This window comes from Tamandua tetradactyla, chromosome 1 (assembly GCF_023851605.1).
Source record: "Tamandua tetradactyla isolate mTamTet1 chromosome 1, mTamTet1.pri, whole genome shotgun sequence".
Taxonomy (NCBI): domain Eukaryota; kingdom Metazoa; phylum Chordata; class Mammalia; order Pilosa; family Myrmecophagidae; genus Tamandua; species Tamandua tetradactyla.
Genome location: NC_135327.1, coordinates 42,694,594 through 42,717,016, shown reverse-complemented (window position 1 = coordinate 42,717,016; position 22,423 = coordinate 42,694,594). Strand labels below are relative to the sequence as shown.

At 39.2% G+C, this 22,423-nt stretch overlaps 2 protein-coding genes and 1 non-coding gene across 8 annotated transcripts in view; 1 reads left to right on the top strand and 2 right to left on the bottom strand.

The window, feature by feature from the left end:
• The window catches only part of SNX5 (sorting nexin 5), a 23,005-nt gene extending 7,924 nt beyond the window's left edge, over positions 1 to 15,081 (bottom strand). The window contains exons 1-6 of one of the 3 annotated variants that reach the window (XM_077114941.1): positions 14,946 to 15,056; positions 14,627 to 14,729; positions 4,146 to 4,250; positions 2,829 to 2,939; positions 2,008 to 2,129; positions 452 to 575 (exon numbers count right to left, since the gene is read on the bottom strand). In XM_077114941.1, coding sequence (XP_076971056.1) covers positions 452 to 575; positions 2,008 to 2,129; positions 2,829 to 2,939; positions 4,146 to 4,250; positions 14,627 to 14,677 — 513 coding nt within the window. In that variant the 5' untranslated portion in view covers positions 14,678 to 14,729; positions 14,946 to 15,056. Of the gene's footprint in view, positions 1 to 451; positions 576 to 2,007; positions 2,130 to 2,828; positions 2,940 to 4,145; positions 4,251 to 14,626; positions 14,730 to 14,945 lie in introns of all 3 variants that reach the window. The other 2 variants (XM_077114943.1, XM_077114948.1) reach the window with 2 other exon arrangements.
• LOC143653764 (small nucleolar RNA SNORD17) lies at positions 9,350 to 9,584 on the bottom strand. The gene has a single exon (XR_013161523.1). It is a non-coding gene; the product is annotated as a small nucleolar RNA SNORD17 (small nucleolar RNA).
• MGME1 (mitochondrial genome maintenance exonuclease 1) lies at positions 14,868 to 22,423 on the top strand. 4 transcript variants are annotated; one of them, XM_077114963.1, is made up of 5 exons: positions 14,868 to 15,187; positions 16,014 to 16,623; positions 19,715 to 19,934; positions 21,026 to 21,158; positions 21,962 to 22,423. In XM_077114963.1, the coding sequence occupies exons 2-5, from the start codon at positions 16,092 to 16,094 to the stop codon at positions 22,121 to 22,123; spliced, it is 1,047 nt and encodes a 348-aa protein (XP_076971078.1). In that variant the 5' UTR covers positions 14,868 to 15,187; positions 16,014 to 16,091; the 3' UTR covers positions 22,124 to 22,423. The 4 variants fall into 4 exon arrangements, with proteins under 4 accessions (XP_076971078.1, XP_076971092.1, XP_076971085.1 ...); XM_077114977.1 differs by lacking the exon at positions 14,868 to 15,187 and adding an exon at positions 15,251 to 15,378 and having other exon boundaries at positions 16,014 to 16,335; XM_077114970.1 differs by lacking the exon at positions 14,868 to 15,187 and adding an exon at positions 15,251 to 15,378 and having other exon boundaries at positions 16,014 to 16,599.

Below are 22,423 nucleotides of genomic sequence, written 5' to 3'. Positions count from 1 at the left end.
TCAAAGATTAGTCCAACTGTCCCCTTATGCTGTTTATAAGCTTAATGGGTTAAAAGACACTGAAGAAACTTCTAAATTAGGTTCAACTCACACATATTAAATAGCAAAAAAAAAAAAAAGATAACATGTAAAAAAAAAAAAAAAAAGCAAGAATCATTAACAAAAGGTGGCCAGAAAGGAAACAAACGCAGTTAAATTTGTTTTTCCTAATCATCTAAAACTGAGGGGGAGCCCTAATCTTGGGATAAAAGAGGAAGATTAAAACTCTATTTTAAACAGTTTTTTTTTTAAATGACTTATAACAATGGATCTATGGAAGAGGCACATTTAACAAGGTTCCCACTGCTTTATAAGAAATTCAGAACTTTAAAATAAAAAGTTTTATAAAGTATATTCTTGAAGTAGAGCCTAAATTATAACTGATTATAGAAATGGAATGAAAATGCCTTACATCCTGATCATATTCCAGGAAAACATGAAAGTTGCGATCTTTACTGAGAACAGGGTGAGAAGAAAGCCGTTGAAGAAAGACCTCATGGGAGGATACAGTCTTCTTAAAGACAGCAAGATATTCACTGAAAAGAGACATAGGCATGAGAATGAGTTGGCATCACTCAGCTACCTGATTAGCCCTGCTCCCAGTCAGCTATTGTCCTGTTTGTGACACTGAGTAAAATACCAGAACTGAACAAAAAAGACATTTTGGTATAACATAGCTTGTTAGGTAATAAGGCAACTGTTATTTGGAATCTGTAGAATGAATAGTGAAGGGGGAAAGTGATGTTATAATTGTCAAATACAATTTGACAAGTCTGAGAAACCCCAAACCTACATGCAATCACTGCTTTTATTTAACAGCTACAGAGCATGATCTCAACAAAGGACACTTTTTAAAATGAAAATCCTCTAATTTCTTAGTAGACAAAAGTACTAATTAAGGATGGCAATTAGCAGAAATTATAAGGAAGCTTAAGTTCAAATCTTTACATAAAAATTGCTTTAATCTTTTCAATGACAAGAATTTGGTCTGCTGTGGTCAGTGCATTCTCTACTTCTCACAGTATGTGCTGAATGATTCAGCACTGGAGGTATGTGGGAACTGCCCTAGACAGGGAGTGGGCTCAGGGTAGAGAGATGAAGAGAGTTGCTGAAATGGGTACCAAGTCCTAATACACTAATGACAGAAGAGATGGGGCTTTTGGGCCAGGCAAGATGAGAAAACATATGGGTGGTTTCAAAGGAAACTTTCAACATGGATCATCTGAGTACAATAAATTTAACAAAGAAAGATAGTTCCCATCTAACCTCCCAGATATTTAAGTGGGTAATTTTAGGTCAAGGTTAGTTTCCTTTAAAGAACTCAAACAATAGGTGAAGGATAACTTATACAAGTTTTTCAGTTCTTTATAATGCAAAACCCCAACCATGACACAAGCAATAAAGAATATATTTGTTAAATTACAACTAGATAAAGTACTCTTCCTGTGGACTTCCTTTCAAACTAGGAAAGCATCAGTATGGTTATTTAGAATGCTTCTTTTTAGTGGCACTCAATGCAATCTAGTTTCACCTGTACTTCTAGAAACCAAACTTCGGTAGAAGAAAGCATTGTATATTACCTGCAACCGTATAGGCACAAAAGCTTATTTCTTTATTATGCCAGACCAGCATTCTCAAGCAAAGTGGTCTGCACAGGGGAAAACCAAGTCTGTCCTGGGAATGAATGTTTAAAGTGCAAAGACCATGCCTTGCTGTGTGCCAAAATGTAGTTTTAAAAGATGGCACCAGGTAACTCAACAGATATACTTTAAAAAAACCACTTGCCTATGTGATATTGTGAGCCACCAATTATAATCATGGCAAGGATGTTTGTGTTTTGTTTACAATAAAAACATTAAAAAAAAAAAAAAAAACACCTGCCAGGTTCTTCTGCTTGTTTATTTACATATCTCCACCATTCTCTACTTTTCAAAAAATACAGCCAGCCCACAAAGACAATATACTTACGCTTCTAGTTCTTGCTTCATCTTGGCAAATTCTTCTTTGGTCATAGACCCTTCACCCTCTCCCAGTTTCTGCATCTTCTCTCGAGGGCCATCAAAGTCAGGTTTTGTGGGAACAGGTGGAATCTGCAGAAGAGGCAGGGCCCATGAGCACTCTTGGCCTGGCAATAATGTTCTAGTTTCCAAAAAAATGATCAAGGCATTGGGTCTTATCTAATAAACACCCGATTTTCTTAACTTTATTTGTTCTGGTCATTTAAAAGAAGTGTACTCTCCTACAGGGGTACCCTCAAGCAATTCTTCAGCATACACATCATAACAAGCTGGTACCATCAACAGTTTTTATTGTGCTTCAACGTCAGTTTTAAGCTAGTATCATCAATGCTCAACACTAACAAGACTGCATTCAAGATTACAATGTCTACAGATGTCAAAAGAAATTTTTTTTAATTCCAGTTTTAAAAACCGAGTATTCCTAAACATACAAGCATAAAGCAGTAATTTTGTTTATTTATTAAAAAAATCACCATTTGGGCAGTCTTCAGTTTGCCTGGCAGGAAAAGCTGCATTTAACTACGCTTTAAAATCAGCTAAGTCTCTGTTGCTGCACCCAAGAATTAACTCTCAAGGGTTGAGCACAGACACCTATCTGTTACTTCCTGAATACACGCTACAACTCTTTTAAGAAATCTATTGCGTACTAACATCACCAATAGGCAAGTTTTCAGAGATACCAATTTTATTTGATGCCCTAAAGAAAACCAGAAAAAAACCAAACCCAAAGGTAGATGATTTTAAATTTTTGATCGTCTAAAACGCACTCACAATAAGCCCAGCATAGTCTGTCGTTTCAATAAGAGTGTCATGTAGCCACACAAAGTCTTCATGTTGCCTTGTAACAGAAAACTCTGGGCTCTGAAACGCAGACAGTGTGGTCTGTAAAGAAAGGAAAGAGAAGTTAACTTCTAGATAAAGTGGTTTGGGTTTCCTGGGCTGTACGTGGGAAAATTCTGCATAATGTAACAATACAGTAAGATCCAGAAAAGAAAAAAGCAGCAACACATGATCTCCCCACCACTATAAACCTCACAACTAAGATTCAACCTGGTCTCTCAAGGAACTCTTTTCATAAAATTCCACCTTTCTGAAGCTTGCAACAAAAATTCAATGAAAGAACCAAGAGTTTTTACTAGTAAAATTCTCGAAGTTATACAAACTACAACCCTAATTCTGTCTGAACTTTACCCACTTACGACAAAAACAAAATGTTAAAAGTACCCTAGTTACAGTTTACAATTTCTCTGACAAATGTCCCTGTCTTCTTTTTGACCATAGTGAACTATTTATTTTGCTCTCATCAGGTCAACTCAGGCAGAGAAAGATGTTGTCGTCACACTGCCTCTGGAATGCTAAAGTATGCTAATAAAGCCAACAATGTATTAAGAAAAAAAAAAACAGTGTGGGAGTGAACCTCACAGACAGCATGTAAATTCACTAGATTCAAATCCTCCCTCAGCCATTAGTTATTTAAACCATTTTCCTCACTTGTAAAATAGGGATAACTAGAACACCCTCAGAGGGTTTATGAAGAGGAAATTAAATTCACATAACCCCTAACATGAGTGTCTTACTTAAGGCAAATATTCAATTTTAATTAGTGAGAAAACAAGCTATAACTGTTTCAGAAAAGACTAATTCTAAGAAGTTAAACTAGTGCTTTCCATATTTTCCAGATTGAGCATACTGCTTTTATCAAATTAAAAATCTGGAAAATCTTCTGAATTACAATAGTTGGGATAGAGGCAGGCTGAAAATGGAAAACAATAACTGAGCAAATATGGAAAAGCAAACTATGGACACTTCCCTTGGGTGCAAATTGTTAATAAAAAGGCAACAAAATTGGTAGATGGCTCCTTTTGTGTCACTTTGCCTGATGTGCTTCCTCCTGAAGCAAAATACAGGTAAAGCAATAGTATTTATCCAAAGCTTACTACAAGCAAGAGGAAGGCACAGATTTTAACAGCAGGAGTGCTTCCCGAAAACAATTAGCAACCATTTCAGTTGCTGGAGTCTCTTCTCACACCAGTTGTGAGTAGCAAGGATGCAACCCAGTACCTGTTTGATGGTCATTCTGTCACTTACCTTGGTGTGTACTGTAAACTTGACCTTATCTCTCTCACTGAGTGCATCAGGTATGTCAATCTGAAGTGAGGGATCAATATTCAGGTCCACAGACACAGATCTCAGCTGAAATACATTTTTTGGCATCAGTCTCAAATTCAAAAAGTATTCTTCCGAGGGGGGTGGGGAGGTAATTAAAAAGATCTTTATACTAGTCACTATTACAAGAGACATCTAAGTATATTTGAAACTGGGGAGACCTGCTCTTTAAATATCTTGGGTCAAGTACACCTGTAATCTGAACAAAGCATCTGTATTATTGGAAGGTCACATTGTTTGCCACTACATGTTATATAGCTACATAAGAAATACATTCATCTAACTACTTGGCATAGCTGTACTAGGCTAGTTCTGAACTAGACGAAATCTTGAACTTCTTAATGAATGCCAAAGCACAAAGATCACCGATGAGGCATTAACCAGACCATAAAGACAGTTTACAGAAACTAGGGATTTGGAAACCTTGAGGGAGGGGTGAAGACACACTACAGTCATTCAGCATGGGATTCTGGGCAGCATAATAACTTGGAATTTGTGAGCTTACCTATTCAGGGATTTTTTCAAACAGCTGAGAAATTTAGATATTAGAGATCATAAAACTAACAAAGGACTTAATTATAAAATCCCATTGGAGTGAGACATAACAGACCACCAAGGTTCAGTACTGCTGTGGAAACCAAGGTTATTTATTTTCTGAACTGGAAATTAAAGGGGAAAAAATACCCAACTCCATTTTTGCCCATTTTAAAATATTTTTTGAGGAATAAGAGAAAAGTAGCAGCTCCTCTAAAAACAAGGCTATTAGGAAAATCCTTGATGACTCCTATGAAATATTTGCTTCTCTGGCTTAATTTTTATATTTCCATTTATGAGATCTCTGCTAGAAAAGATAAAGCTTAAAGGTCAAGAACACTATGACTCTAGTTCTGGCAAATTTCTGATAAAAGCTTCCTTCCTCTTGCTAGTTAGCACTGGGCAAATACAGCATTCAAATGTACAGTAGCCCATGACAAACTCTGGGATCTGTTCTATAACTACTTGTTGAAGACTGCTTTGAAACTATTGCTTTTTTTTTCTTTGCTTTGTATATGCTATATTATACAGTAAAAGAAAGTTATATACATTAAAAAAAAAAAAAAAGACCTCAAAAAAACACTGAAATGGAATGGCAGAGGAGCACTGGCCTCCCTGCCGATCTTCTGTTCTGGTAGGGTAAGGCAGTCCAGTCTAAGCACAGGAATAATATGTGTCAGTTGCAACCCCGCAAAGGATAGCCTAAGCCTACTTAAAATTGAGCCTAAGAGTCACGCCCAAGAGAACTTCTTTCGTTGCTTAGATGTGGCCTCTCTCTCTCAGTCAACCTAACGAGCAAACTCACTGCCCCTCCCCCCTCTCTATGTGGGACATGACCCCCAGGGGTGTGGACCTTCCTGGCAACATGAGACAGAAATCCTAGAATGAGCTGGGACTCAGCATCCAGGGATTGAGAAAATCTTCTCGACCAAAAAGGGAAGAGAGAAATGAGAGAAAATAAAGTGTCAATGGCTGAGAGATTCCAAACAGAGTTGAGAGGTTATCCTAGAGGTCATTCTTATGCATTATCATATATCACCTTTTTAGTTAAGGTGTAATGGAGAGGCTGGAGGGAACTGCCTGAAAATGTAGAGCTGTGTTCCAGTAGTCATGTTTCTTGAAGATGACTGTATAATGATAAAGCTTTCACAGTGTGACTGTATGACTGTGAAAACCTTGTGTCTGATGCTCCTTTTATCTACCTTACCAACAGATGAGTAAAACACATTGATTAAAAATAAATAAGTAATAAGGGAACAAATGTTCAAATAAATTTAGTAGACTGAAATGCTAGTGATCAATGAAAGGGAGGGGTATGGGGTATGGTATGTATGAATTTTTTAATATCTTTTTCTGAATTGATGCAAATGTTCTAAGAAATGATCACGATGATGAATGTACAACTATATGATGATACTGTGAGTTACTGATTATATACTAAGCATGGAATGATCATATGGTAAGAATGTTTGTGTTTATACATGGTTAAGTTTAATAAATAAATAATTTTTTAAAAATGTGCCCATTGTTAGAAATGGTAATGGACACTGGTGGAGAGATGGGACAGCCCATGGGATAGGTCTAAAGGTCCCAGAGCTCAGCAGTGGGCCATGTTTCCTGAAGTTCCACTTCCTAAAGTCACAAACTGGTTTCCAGCATCTCTCAATTTCTTAATATGCTGACAAATCTGATTTGGTCTCTTTTCCCATACTACCAACCATGTAGAGGCAATAGCCTCTCCCTCATCTGCAATGGAAATAAATCTGATGAGTGTACAGAGGAACAGAGAAAACTACTAGAAGTTTTTAATGACTTTGAACTATATGAGATAAAACACCCAAGATTCTCTAACAGCCATTTTGCCTGCACATAACCCGAACCCCATCCTGAAAAGTGGTATGTTCAGAAAATCAAAACCAGAAAGCAAAAAAGCAACAAAACAAAAACCCAACCATCTGGCACGATGGCCTTGTGACCAAATAAACAAGCATATAATAAGTTAAATGAAGTTTCTTATCATGGAGAACATACTGATCAAGAAAGATGAAGCAGAAAGTTGTGAAATGTCTAAGTCAGTAGTTGTGTACTAACTACAGAAGAACCAGTGGTTAAAAGCTCAGCAGCTCTTAAGCTTCGTCAACAAAACCAAGACTCTACAAACCCCAGTCACAGTTATTGCTAAACCATAAGGCTCAGATTATTAGGATTAAGTGGTATTCCTCATAGACTCCCCCCCCCTCATCCATCTCCATCCCCTAATCTCAGAATATCCAGAAGACTGCTTAGGCCTGCTGATCAACAACTCTAAGTCTGTCATGGTTAGATATTGAAATTCCTAGACTGGCTGCATAAACCAGGGTGGAATGGCAGGCTTGAGAACCAAATTAAACTCTGGGCATGTAACTTTACTTCAGGTCATCTGAGAATATACCTACTATCAAACATCGAAACACAAGCTTCAAAACTGATTTTCTTTTGCAGATTTCACAGAAACCATTCAAACATATACTGAAATTTCCTAGACATTTCCCAACCAATGTCCTTAAAATAAGAAACAAAGCACTGCTTCATTTAGGAAGCCAATTCCCCGCCCCCACCCCCCCAATTTAAGAAGTCTGAATGCTTAGGTAAGAGAGGGAAGGTCCTGCCCTGAGAAGTTGATCCTGAAATTTGTTCATTTCCTCACCTGCTCAGCATCCCAGCTGGGGGGCACCACAGGCACCAATTTTGCAGGGGAGCCCTGCAGAGTTGCTGACTACAGAAAATGTGCTCATTTCTGGTCCTAGCCTCATTTAAGATTCACTTTGATATTTAACAGCTCTGCAAAGCTGTCTCTACAAAAGGTTTAATGGCTCACAGATGGTAGGCAAAGGGCACCTATGTAACTGGACAACAGAGAAGGCAACATTTCAAAATTCAGAATCTGCAGGAAAATACATACAGAAACATAATAAATTAGTGCTGTTAATATAAACCAATCTCAATGGGTTAACAACTAGGTGTGTAGAGAGGGGCTAGACCAGCAGTTTCCAGGTTAGACCAGCTGCATATTGCCAAGCTGCAGTGAAAGGAATCACCACAAGTAGTTCAGATCTATTACAAAGGGGTCTACTAGAACAGCCATTTAAATTTAACCAGTTCTGTATATGAGAAGTTATGTATCAGTGCCAGCCCCTTTCTACCTTCATTTAAATCCTGCAAAGAAATGACTACAGATGGGGGGTGGGTGTGGGGTGGCACCACTTGCATTTATTTAAATGGCTTTCTAATTTCCAATTCCAAAGCAGAAGAAATATACTAGCTAGGACATGGTGTATCTGTGTGTGCCTTCCTTTCATACTGTTACTCTCCCCTAAGAATCTTGCATTCTTTACCTACTGTATCAGATATAAGACCCTTAACTAGGGAATGGGCCATTCTGACAAGTCATCCATGAAGACTGGGGTAGCTATACTAGTAAACAACAAAACACACTTTAAATGCATAATTGTTATAAAAAACAAAGGACACTATATTAATAAAAGGGACAATCCATCAAGGATAAATAATCATAAATACTGACGCACCTAACCATGGTTGCCCCAAAATACATGAGGCAAGCATTAGCAAAATTGAAGAGAAAAAGACATCTCTAGAATAATAGCTGGAGACTTCAATATACCACTTTCATCAATAGACAGAACATCTAGTCAGAGGATCACAATATTGAAACAGGGAACTTGAGTAATATAAAACTGGCAAACCCTTTGCTAGACTGACAAAAGAAAAAAGATGCAAATAAAATCAGAAATGAGAGGGGGAACAATATCACTGACCCCAAAGAAATAAAAAGGATCATAACGGGATAGTATGAACAACTGCATGCCAACAAATGAAAGAACCTAGTTGAAATGGACAAATTCCTAGAAACACACAACCTACGCTGGCTCTGGAAGAAATAAGATCACAACACACTAATTACAAGTAGAGAGACTGAATCAGTGATTGAAAACCTCTCAGCGAAGAAAAGAACAGGACCAGATGGCTTCAAAGGCAAACTACCAATCATTCCAAGAATACCATTCCTGCTCACTCTTTCAAAAAATTGAAGAGGAGGAACACTAATTTATTCTATGAAGCCAACATCACCCTAATACCAAAGCCAGATAAAGACATTACAAAAAAATTACAGACCAATTTCTAATGAATAGATGTAAAAATCCTCAACAAAATACTTGCAATTCAAATCCAACAACACATGATCAAGTAGATTTTATCCCAGGTAGATAAGAATGGTTCAACACAAGAAAATCAATTAAATAAAAATTTTAAAAATAGGAAATTTTTTCATTTGAAAAAAACCATTTTTGGTATTCTATCCCATTTTCCATTGCGGCAATGGTCCATGAAAAACAACTGAATCCACTATAAGCAATATGTTAACTTCATTCATCTCCTCCTCCCTCCTCTTCCTACAATTCAGACCTGCCAACACTATACCTTAGTAGTCCTCAAGGAAAAGATGAACTAAAGACTTTAGATTTACTAACAAACTGCTTTAAAAGTTATTTATCCATAAGCTTCAAGAAAAGTTAGATGAAGGGCTGCAGCAAGTGATCAGATTTCCACCACTCATCTTGGTGAGATGGGACCCAGAGGGACTCACCCCTGCTGACACCATCACTCTTGCCAGTAGTTCCAACACACAAGCTGTCAGCAGTAGAACACCACTAGACTGCTTGGCATTTGGAGGCTACATAACCTCAAATTCCCAGAACAGGAACTGAGGCTTGGAAGAGGGTCAGTGCAGCGCACTCAGCGAATGGATAAACTGAATCATCATGTCACAAGGCTGCAAAAGCCTGTACAGTCCTAATGTGACTGAGTCCTAGCACGGAACCAGGGAGCTGTAAAGGCCTCCTGTCTAGAATTGACTAGCTATCACTAGAGGAAACACATCCAACAAAATGAAAAGCAGACCCAATTTCCTTCATTCAGGGCTAAGTCCTTCACTTATTACCCAACCCTGCCAAAAGTCCCCTGGCACATAACCACACTCCCTCAAGTTGGCAAGCCCTATGCCACACCAACGCTGACAAGTTACAGATTACTCACTTCAGAACATTCACTGGCTGCCCTTTATGATTTTACTTTATGATCAACCCAGATGAAATGGAAATGGGTTTGAGAATTTAAAAATACATGTTCACTACCAATAGAGGGCTCAGCAACATGAGTAGAGCTGTCTGCGCTTATTTAAGCCTGTGCTTCACCCTCAGCTTGAGACACAAATAGCAGCATGGAAAGATGCCTCCTTCATGGTTGGATTTCATTTGCCTTTAGTCTGAGGTATGGCAAATTCCCAGTTCAGATGTAAACATTCCAGTACCTCATTTTATCACCCACCACAGCTGCTTGGTATCCATCAGCAAATGCCCAAGCTTTGTGCCACTCTTTGGGAAAATCAAGTGAAAGTTATGAAGTTGAAGACATCTGCATTTGTACTCCTGACCACTTACCCTGTTTGGAATGAAGGCTTAGGATGTGTTCTTCAGAAACAAGTCAAACAAACATCTCATCACACAGAAGATGAATACCACAAATTAGTTAACATAAGCAGGCTTTCTCAGAAAATTATACACTCTTCTTTCCAAACTACATAGCAATGCCTGAAAAAAGTGATCTATGCCAAATCCATAAAAGGAAAGAGCCAAGCCAAGCCAAGGAACCAATTTGAAAATAAAAATTCAATCTCATTCCTACTCAGACTCTGCACCCCCAACTTTAACTTAAACCCTCCTAAGTATTCATGGTTTGCCTGAGGAGTGAAACAGCTTAACAAATCCACATTTCTTCTTAAAGGGTGCTGTATCTCAATGGCCAACCAGAAAATACTTCCTTAGCACGGACTACACACTTAGAACTGTGAGCACATGATCATTCACGCTGAGGCAGGCAGGAATTTTACACAAAAACAGGAAATAAGCTTTCATAGAGCTTCTAAATACTGTTTCAAATAGAAAAAGCAGAATTTACAATGCTCTGAAATAGTCTTTCCTCAAAATAACTGGGGTCATTAGATAAGTTGTGCTGTTCCCCTAGCTACTACCTTCTCTGCAGGCTTTTTCCACCACTGCTATCTGAGGCATTCAAGATACTGGTATACAGAATATTTCCTTCTCATCTTAATTTGCTCAAGCAAGAAAGCTCTGATAAAAGACAGTAAAATGTTTAAATTGTTAGAATAGCAGGAAACCAACAGCAGGAATGTGATTTTCCTGTGGGCTTCAATCCTGGCCCTCAGCACTTTGTTTCTGTCACACGGTAACTGAGGCTTCCACTGTCCAAACCTAACACTCAATGCACTAATACAGTAAGCACACAGCAGCCCCTTTGTAACACTCAACTACCTAGAACCTTCTGAGGAAAACCACCTTTTACTACTGTCTTGGGGAAGCTAATAGTACCAAGATATTTAGCCATGCTTGAATTTTATATATATATGATATAGCCTATCATCAAGGAAAGAAGTTATTAAGTTCACACGATATAAAAAAAAAACTTGCTACAAACTGGCACATTAAAGATTAGCCCCTGTAATACAATCTGACCCCACCATATCACACCATTTTAAGAACAGCCAATTCATAGCAACAGCTCTAAACCTGGCAAATTCAATTCCTCTAAGGAATATATGATAATGTCTAGAGATATTTCTCTAGTCAAGACTGGAAGAGAGGTTACTATCACATAGTGGGTAGAGGTCAGGGATGTAAAAATAAGAATTCAGACCTCAGAAACAAGTCAAATCAAGAAAACCCTATAATAGTACCTTTTTAGCCACTTCCTCCTGCAGTCAAAACATGTGAGACCATGACATGCTCAAATAGTATTCACAGAAGGGAGAACTTAAGACACCCTGTGCAAGTTAAGTGATCCAGAACCAAAACTTGAGCAGCTCTGATAAGTTTTATTTCCTGAGTTAAAAACAAATTAAGACAGGGGTGCAAGGGTAGTTCATTCGGTGATAGAATTCTCATGTGCCATGCAGGGGACCCCGTTCCATTCCAGGCCTGTGCACTCCCCTCCCTCCAAAAAAAAAACCCAACAAATGGTGCTGCAATAATGGGATAGTCATGTGGAAAAAAGAATGAAATGTGACCCCCACCACACAGCTTGACACACACACAAAAAGCCATTAAGCTTAGCCGAAAATTTCAGTCCATAAAAACTAGCAAATGGGGACTTGCTGCAGTATTGATAAAAGTTCCAGACTGTTCCTATACTAGAAAATTACAAAACACTCCCCAGCTGGTGGAGAGTAAAGTGACCCGGCAGACAGCTTCTGTTTTTACCAGTGAAACAAGTCTTTTTTATCTTTTTTTTTTTTTTTTTGCATGGGCAGGCACTGGGAATCAAACCCGGCTCTCTAGCATGGCAGGTGAGAATTCTACCACTGAGCCACCATCACACCACTCAAGTCTTTATATCTTAATATCTGTAAAAGTGGCAAAGGTAGAGGAAGGAGTTGAAAATAGCACCAGGCTGGGAAGCTATGACCCAAATCTTGCAGGCTTCAGGTTACCTGCATACCTTTTCCCTTCTATGGGCTCAAGTGACTCCAGTAAATTCACAATTGACTAATGGCTCCAAGAGGCAGTCAGGAGTAAAACGCCCACAAGCAATGCTGTTACACTCCATTTGTCAAAGGTCTGCCCGAGTACCAGGGAACAAGACTGCCCTCAGGAACAGACACAAGGATGCACACAGAACCTGTGGGTGAGAACCTAAGAGGACAAGGCTGTGCATAATTTCTAATTTCCCCCACCCTTTCAAAATCTCCAAGCACCTGAAAACTTACTGCGGAGTGGGGGGTGCAGTAGCAACACTATTTTCTTAGATACCATAAAGGTGGAGCCTAACGGTCAGTCCAGACAAGGTTAAAATACACATGGGTTTTCAGTAACTGTTTTGTACAGACTTTTTCTAAATTTAAAGGCGAAATTACAACCTTCGCAAACCATGTAACCCCCCTCGCTCCAAACTGTTTTTGGAGGAAGAAAGAAATCCCAACACCTCAAGCTACAAGATGAAGTGTTAGGGTACCAGACACAATACAGTACCCCCTCCTTCAGTTTCGAACTAGCAAAAAGAAAAAAAAGGGGGGGGGGGGGGGCGAGGCACGCAAAATCCTCACAAATCAAATATGTTTCCTTCCTATTTTATGAGAGCTTCTTAATTCTATAGGATTGGGTGAATCTGTGAATCCATGAAACCCTACCCTTACAAGAAATTCCAAACCAAAGTAAATCATAAAGTTTAAAACTTCATAAATATTTTAAACAAAATGTAAAAATTTTCAGTTAACTACAATATATCGTGGCAAGAAAATATTCTAAGATTTGGCTTTCTGTTATTTCTCAACCCAGCCCCGCTTCTGGAGAACTGTAAAATCACCCAGATTTGATAAACCATGTGTTTTAAAAAATAATGCACAGGACTAGTAGCAGACAGCACAAAGCAAAAGCCATGCGTTGTTAGGGTAATATTTTATTTTCTTATTTCTTAAAAAAAAAAAAACGGGAAAATAATTTCATAGAATCCTCTTCACCATTCATGTGGACAAAGTTTCTAGTCAACCAGGAGGCAGGAAACATAATTCATAATATTCCCCCAGAATCATTTTAAAAAAACAGGATAGCCACCAACTAGTAGTAATATTCTTCACTAACAAATAAGGGAGTGTGAAGCAATGAAGTCCTTTTAAACAGCTTTCTAAACGTAAATTCTGGAATAGGAAAACTAGAAGATAATAAGAAAAAAACACGTTGCTATCAAAATAAAGTTCCTTTCTACATTTTGGGGAGAAAATTATAGGATACCCTAAAAAGAACCAAACTATTAGGTTCCCACTTTAGATTTTAGTGAAAAAAGACCAATTTATTTCTTTCAACTTTCAAAGAAATTACCTCTCTCTCCCTCTCTCTCTCACACACACACACACACACACACACACACACACACACACACACACACACACGGTTTCTCAATAACGACGATAATCTTCAACAATCAAGCCAATTAATTTGAGAACACCTTGGTTTTCTTAGTGCTTTTTTTTTTTTCTTTTTCCACTTTTCTGGTGGAAAAACTTTTAAGTATCGATTCCACACACAGGATGCGGTCATACCAACCACTACGTATTGGGAAACCGATGAGACTTAAATTTAGAGGCAGTAAAAGAGCCGAGGGTTGTCTCCATCTGTAATTGGCCACGGTAACCTGAGTTTATTGGATTATCTTTCAGACCTCAATTCATGCAGCATGAGGACAACTTCCATAAATGCACATAACTCCCACCGCAATGCATTAAGTGACTATAAACGCTTTATAAAGTAAAGTAAGGTACATTCTTCGGATACTTGACTCGATGGAATTTCTCCTGTATACTATATATAGTATACTATGCATAGCATACTATATATATCTCCTGTGTAGGGTCAAAAAAGACAAGTTTTCTCAAGGGGTGGGGGGTGGGAAGCGTCAGTTTGGGGGCAACGAAGCAACAAAATCAAACCCTGTTCATTTTGTTCTACGGTCGCCGTTTTCCAAGTGCCTACGAAGTTTTAAGAACTTTCAACACATAAAAACAGGATTCCGAGTCTCCAGAGATTAGGCCTAAGGTCACGCGTCTCCGGTTCTTCCCTTGCCGAGGGGCCCTCAGAGAAAGGAGCCCTTCAGGGGGACCCGGGAGTAGACGTCAAGGACCCCTGAGCGAGAGTGCGGGTGGCCGATCGGGTTTAGAAGTTGGGGAGGTTCTCAGGTGAATCCGGGCGCAGATGTTCCGCGGGGCTTCCCGTCCCTAAGCCTAGGGGCGGGGAGGGCCTCACCTTGCTGCGGTCCTCCTCCTGCTGCTGCAGCAACTCGGGAACCGCAGCCATGGCGACGCGGGCCTCGAGCAGAGGTCGCCTGGCTGTGCGAGGAAAGAAGAGACTGGGCCGCCGCGCCCGGGAGCCTCTCAGAGGCGGCCTCAGCCCCGCCTCCAGGGGCCTCCCTGCCCGACAGCCGCGGGAGGCCTCGGGACTCCGCCACCATCCCAGCAGCCCCGGGAGCAGGCGAGAGGCACGCCACGTGCTCCCCCAGAGCGGCCTCCCCCGTCCCCGCGGCCATCCATTTTACGGCCTGACAAAGAAGCAACGCGGAGCCTACCCTCGCTCTGCACCGCGCAGGGGCCGCCAACTGCAGGATCGCACCGGGGACACAGAGCCACAGACACTCTCCCCACGAGACGCGCCTCAAAAAAGACCGCGCTTCCCTATGGGGGAATTTATTATTCAGCCCAAGTCCAAAATGGCGACAAGCGGTGACGTAACAAGGTCTCGTGAGAGCCAAAAAGCACCAATTGGTGGTTCCCGCGCTTCCGCCGGAGGGGTGGGGCTCCCACTGATTACGTAAGTGTCTGAGAGAGTGGACTGGGGACTAGGGGCGTGGCGTGGGGCCGCAGTGCACGCTGGGGCCGCCGCGCCTCGGGCGGGGCCTAACTTTGCGAAAGCGCGGGACGCCTGAAAGTCTCGGTCCTGAGCGGTTCTTCGCGCCGGGGGAGTTCAGTAAGGTTCTGCATTCCTGCCTGGCCTCTTCTGAGGTACCGACCCCGCTATTGACAGGACCTCTGTTTAAGTCGTCTTTTTCCCAACCCCACCTCCCGCCCGCGGCCCACAGCCGTCCTATCACCGCCACGAGTCCACACCCATGGTGGAGCGGGAGGCCGCTTCGTGGGGATCACTGGTGTGGGCACCTCTGACCGCCGCCCACCCCCTTGAGCCAGGAGTGATGGATAGGACCCTCAGAAGCTCGTTTTCCGCGTCTGTTATGACGGGGTCAAATAGTACCCACTTCTGAGGATGTTAGGATTAAATGAGAAAAATCATTGAGAATACTTGGTATAAAGAACCTGGTATTTAGCGGTCAGTCGTTGCTTGTTATAGCTATTGCACTGTCGTGGCTGCTGTAGCAAGGCTTCATCGTTCTTTCTGGGTCTCACGGGCACACATGCCCCCATAGGTGTCACATCTGTTCAGAGTAAAGATCGGGAATGTCTTTCCCCAAACCATTTACTAATTCGTATTTAATAATGGTAGTGATGAGATATTTCTTGGGAACTGACTTTGTCCAAATACATTGGGAAAGTTTGTCGAATACGGTTCTGATGCAGCTTCCTTTTGAAGGTTCAAATACTTTAATACGTCTGGTAACTAATACCACCTTTTTCTTTGATAGGAAGCCAAAAATATAAAAGGTCCTGGACGTTGCAAGACGACAGGAGGGAAGTGACCATCAAAAAAAAAAAATCTAAAGATGAAGGCTTTTCAGACCATTTGCAGGCAGCTTAGAATTTCAAAGGGGTTTTCTGTAGAACCAGCACCTTGTGTGGGTTTCTCTACTACCTCTTCATGTGACCGGAAGAAAAAAGTGAACTCTTATGAAGAAGTGGACCAAGATAAATACTCTAATTTAGTACAATCTATATTGTCCTCCAGAGGCCATGCTCAGAACCCAGAATCACTTTTCGAGGAAGATGCTTTACTCTATGGGCCTGTGAGTAAGTGTAAACCCCCAAAACAAGATGATCAAGCTAGAGTGCCACGGAACTGGCTTCCTCTCTTCAATCCAGAGAGATGTGTAAAATCAAATTCAAGTGATCTTTCAATTCCTTTGAAAATCCCTTTGAAAAGGAATGTGGTACCAAGTGTGACCCGGATCCTTCAACAGACCATGACCTCACAACAGATCTTCTATTTGGACAGGTGGAAGCAGCGGATGATTCTGGAACTAGGAGAAGATGGCTTTGCAGAATATACTTCAAGTAATTCAGTCCCAGTTCTGTATGGTACTATGTATTCTAGAATATAAACCACCAATGTCATAAGAATGAGACTGAAACCTACTAGGGAGGAACTATAATCAAATAGTAATAATTAGCCTTAAATAGCACTTTAAAAGTAGATTAACTTCCTTGATCCTCATAACCCTTGAAGCAAAGTTACTGTTATCCTCATTTTTTATGGATGAAACTGAAGTACAAAGATGAAATAATTTAACCAAATGACGCATAAAATTTTATAAGCTACAAACTTAAATATTCGAATTACCTATTTTCTTCAATTTTGGAAAAATAGTCACCTGATAACAGAATTCTAGTTGTTTATTGGGCATGCTGTCCAGAATCTAGTAAATACCCCCTTGCTGCACTTCTCAGTGGAGATGTAAATTTAAAGGCCCTGGCATACACAATTTATATTTAGGTTGTGTTAAATTGAGATAATAAGATGCTGTTAATTAGGAATTGAGAAAAAAACTTTCATTTTGACTTCCTGAATTCCTTACTAGCCCTCTTTAAAATATTCCAATCAAAAACAAGAGGAAAGAAGAGACCACTGGCCCCTGTTAATAACTGATCCCTAAGGGTTATATAGTTCTTTTTTTGTTACAACTAAGTTTTCCTTAATCATTCCTTAGCAGCTTTGTATTTTCCAGTGATGGTGCATATAACCATAGTAGTACACAAACACTTACTATAAAAATAATGTGCTTGTTTTCAAGCATTGTAGAAAAAATAATGTGTTTAACACATGAAACCTGCAGTCCCATTTATTTTGTTTTTTGTTTTGGTTTTTTTTTTTACATGGGCAGGCACCAGGAATCTAACCCAGGTCTCCAGCGTGACAGGCAAGAACTCTGCCACTGAGCCACCATGGCCCGCCCGACAGTCCCATGTGTTTTAAAGAAAAATACTAAGTAATATTTAGTGGCACACAAATTTGGCAAATGGTGAAGGCTTTAGCCCATTATAGTATTCCTCAGATATGTGGGGCAAAGAACATATACAGGGGCTGCTTTCTTAGAATAATTAATTAGTAGCAACCACCAAACTAATCTCTACTTTCTAAAAAACAACATAAAAGCCTTTTATTGGAATCTTCATCAAGAAGAATCTTTGTAAAGAAATGTAGTCAGAAACCAACTGGGACAGGTGGGAACAATGTCCTGTTGACACTAGCTAAAGAAGTGCTCTAATGGCCTTGATAAAGAAGAGAACTTTCTATTTGAATGATAATGAACCCCACTAACCCCAGCAGAAAAAAAATGAAGGTTGTTTTTCCATAGAGTCAAATTCTTTGTTAATCTAGATTAGAGTAGTAAACAGAACTGTGTTTCTCAGTTAACTCAGGATCAATCTTAAGAAGCAAGTAGAATCACTTTTTTTTTTTTTTTTTGGTGTAAGGGGAGAAGGGATCATCTACAGATCAATGCCAAAAACACCGAAAAACTTATTAAAATTTAAAATTGATTAATGGTTAAGGAGAGGTAGTTTGAAAAATACTGGATTGATAAACTCCTTTTTGCCACATCTTGCCAAAGGCTAGAGGTTAGAGATGTGTCTAGGGCTGGCATTCTCCCTTATTCTGAGCAATTTTTTAAAGATAAATTAGGATATCTGATTTGTAGTGAAAAGGGCTGGGGTTTATTTTTACAGTTTGTTGCCATACTAATTTTTTTAATCCTAAAATATCAGCCATTCTGCAAGTTCTATCCATCAGAATATTGGAGACCCAAATTTTCTATAAGGCATGCTATATACTGGAACTTAAAAGCATCGCCTTGAATTCCTTTAACACATTTTACTTTCATTCCTTAAATTTATTAAGTGAATACTTGATGCAGCCTGCAAACTATACTTTTCCCTAGGTTTTAATTCCATCAGTCTTCAATCTGTTATAGGCCTTTCATATGCTGATGAGCCCAGTTGAATCAGTAAATTTGGTGTGGAGTAACTTATTTTCAAGTTGAATATTATTTGCCTTTCCAAGTTAAATTCCCAGAAGTGACTCCATTTTCTACAAGTGGTAGAACTGACCTTTCAGAGTTTACATAAAAAATACTTGAAAACGTAATGCTGTTTATTATATCAAATGAGATTGTTCCTCAGTTTCTGTGAGACTAACTCCAACCATGTGTATTTCCTACTCTGTTTATCTTATGATGTTTTTGGTCTCTCAGTTTGCCTCCCTCAATTTGCTGTGTGGTAGACTGGAAAGAGCACAGACTAGGGCCAGGCTGTCATTCCAATGTTTTGCTTTGGGGCAAATTAACAGCACTACCTAGTTCTGGAGAGCCTCAGCCATTAAAATGGGGGTTGTGATATTTATCTTGCACAGTTACTGTGTTTGAGAATTAAATAAAATAATAATATTTTAGAAACGATGACCACTGCTTAGCACACCACCACCCATCTTCCTTTCTCTTATATTTGGTTTTTCTTGGATTTGTTGAATATGTTTCTATTCCCTTTTATTAGCTTAAAAATACATGAGAAAAAAAATTTTTTTTCAGAGCAAAACAACTGAAGCTTTTCCAGCCCTTAAAAAAAAAATTTCAAAAAAAGGATGGTATATTTTTCCTCCCTTTCCCCTGAAATTCAGCAAAATCTAGCTCATTATTTTTCATTTGTGCATGTCTTGATTTTCATTCCTTGCCAGTCACTAATCCTAATAGTAAAAGGATTCCTTCACCTAGTTTTGTAACTAAGTTGTGGTTGTAAAGAGAACTGTAAACAGAAGCATAGTTCTTTAAGTTTCTAATGAGTCTTTATCATAACTAGTTAACTACTAAAGTTGGATACTTTAAATAGATAGTACCATAAACTAGGTGTGATCCTATAGGCCCCAAATCTTCCAGTTCTGCTAGCTTTGGTTTAGTTGTACTAGAAATACTTCATCTTAATCCATTTTATTTTTTAAACTAATCTCTTCAGTTTTCAAAGTACATTCTTAGCTTTCACATGAGGAAATTTGGCGTCTTAGGGGTTTTCATTCAAAGATAACTGTTGTGTAATTTTTTATTTTATTGTTCAGAGTTTTATTTTTTATTACTAATTTTGGTTTTTGTTTGTTTTTCTTTTTATCTAATTTTATTTTTAGACACATTTCTACAAGGGAAACAGTTCCATGAAGCCTTGGAATACATACTTTCCCCCCAGGGAAATTTAAAAGAGAGAGATGAAAACCTCCTTGAATCTGGCTACATTAAAAGTGTCCAGCAGATACTGAAAGATGTCAGTGGAGTGCGAGCTCTTGAAAGTGCTGTTCAGCACGAGACCCTAAAGTATGCAGGTCTGCTGGACTGTGTGGCTGAGTATCAGTAAGTATTAGATTGTTTCCATTGTAGTGTGGAGGTAAATTAATATAAGGTGGGATGAATGGTGCCTGTCAAACATGAATTATTCTTCTTGGTTCGAGGTGTGCCTGTTGTTTTTGCAGTCTCTGCCTCTTTAAAGTCAAAACCTGTGTGATAGGTGAAAGAATTGGGTGTGTGGTGGAAGGGTGGAGTACAGGGGGATGAGCCAAATAATCTTTGTAAATTGATGTTCAAAAATCAAATGGGTGGGAAAAAGGCATAACTTTTCAGTATCTTTGGGATAGCCTGTTTCCCAGCCTTTCCCTGTTCCTCCCCTCCCCCCAGGCAGGGAACCAAACATAAGATCCAATTTGATCACTGCACTTTCATTCGTGTTTTCCTGAAGGAGGTACCATTTTTATTGACCCTGAAAATCCAACCTTTTCCTGGCTTCTCGCCAGTGGTAGACATGTGTAGGAATTCTGAGTTTATGAAAGCTTCCTGTGGTTTTTAAATTGCTGCTGAGTAACTGTTTTTCCTACTCACTCCAGGCTCCAAGAGTAGTTATCACGTGCAGGTACCCCATTCCAGATAAAGCCTATGAGCAGTACAGATGGAAGAAAACTCTGTTGAGTGTAACCCTTAGAAAGCTAATTAAAATCTAAATTAGAATTAATTAAAATTAAATTTACAGAGTTCTCGCCTGCCATGCCAGAGACCTGGGTTCAATTCCCTGTGCCTGCCCATGCAAAAAAAAGAAAAAGAAAAATTTAAAAAGATTGTGACATTGATTGTACACTTTGGATGCTTACATGGTATATGACTATATAATATATATCAAAAAATAAAAATAAATGAAAATTTTAAAACGTTAAAAAAAAAAGATTGACGGTTGTATGCAGGCCACCTAGCAGTTTTGTGCCTTAGCTCTTTCAACTGAGAAAAGGCCCCATATGCCTAGAAATTTAATAAGTTGCCCTCTTTGGAAAGTGGAGAATAGAAGCAAGGGTATGTATTGGATAACAAGTAGTAAACTATGTAAGAAGAGAGTTAACCTAAATAGAATTTTTCAGTTTGAACTATTACCTAAAAGACTTCCTTTGGTTTCTCTATAGAGGTAAGCTGTGTGTGATCGATTGGAAGACATCAGAAAAACCAAAGCCTTTTATCCAAAATACGTTTGACAACCCACTGCAAGTTGTAGCATACGTTGGTGCCATAAACCATGATGCCAACTATAACTTTCAGGTCAGGACACTGAGCCTCTACTTAAAAGCTTTGCACATTGCTTCTTTAAAGCTTCTTAACTCTTTACAGTTTTTACTCTATTTGTATCCCACTACCAACTCTATTTCTAGGCCATTATATCACTTTTTTTTTAAATTTTATTAAGATATCTTCACACACCATACAGTCCATTCATAATAAACAATCAGAGGCAAAATATCATCACATAGTTGTGTATTCATCACCATGACATTTTTAGAACATTTGCATCACTTCAGAAAAAGAAATAAAAAGAAAAAACCATACATCCCCATACCCTTTACCCTTCTCATTAGCCATTAGTATTGCAATCTACCCAATTTTTTTAACCCCTTATCCCTTCCCCCAACCCCCATTATTTATGTATTTTTTTGTCCTTAATTTTTTACTCAGCTGTCCATACCCTGGATAAAGGGAGCATCAGCTGCAAGGTTTTCATAATCACAGTCATATTGTAAAAGTGATATAGTTATACAGTTATATTCAAGAATCAAGGCTGCTGGAACCTCTATCACTTTTTAAAGTATTTTTCCCCTCTCTATCTTCCTGTGCTTTAAAAAAAAAAGTTCTTTACTGATCACAGACCATTCTTTAGTATCTTATCTGCCCTCATTATGGTCTTGTGTACCTTGTTGCAGCTTTTCATGAACCCATCTTAGAAACCAAATTAGGAGATATCTTTGAGATCTCTGTTCTAGCTGGGTTTGCCCTGGAGTCAGATGGAAATAAACATAAAATCTGGACCTCATAGAGAAATACTGAAAGTAACCTGTGTTTCTTTTTAGGTTCAATGTGCCTTAATCGTGGTGGCCTATAAAGACGGATCCCCTGCCCACCCACATTTCATGGACCCAGAGCTCTGTTCTCAGTACTGGCCCAAGTGGCTTCTACGACTAGAAGAATATATTGAGAAGGAAAAGAAACAAAATATTCAGAAACCAGAGTAGGAAGCAGGAGGCTGTTTGATAACTTTCTGCACTTTTAAACAGTTTGGGAAGATAATTGCTAATTACTATGATCTAAAAATGGAGATGCCACAGAATCTAAAAGCTTAGTTAGCACAAGTGGAAGTATTACTTTCTTGAAATGTATTGTAACCAAAAAGAGAGAAAAGTTTAGATTTAAAAAGCTAGGGTCAGGCAACAGTGGCTCAGTGGCAGAGTCCTCCCATGCCATGCTGGAGACCTGGGTTCGATTCCTAGAGCCTTCCCGTGCCAAAAAAAAAAAAAAAAAAGGTTGGACTTCAA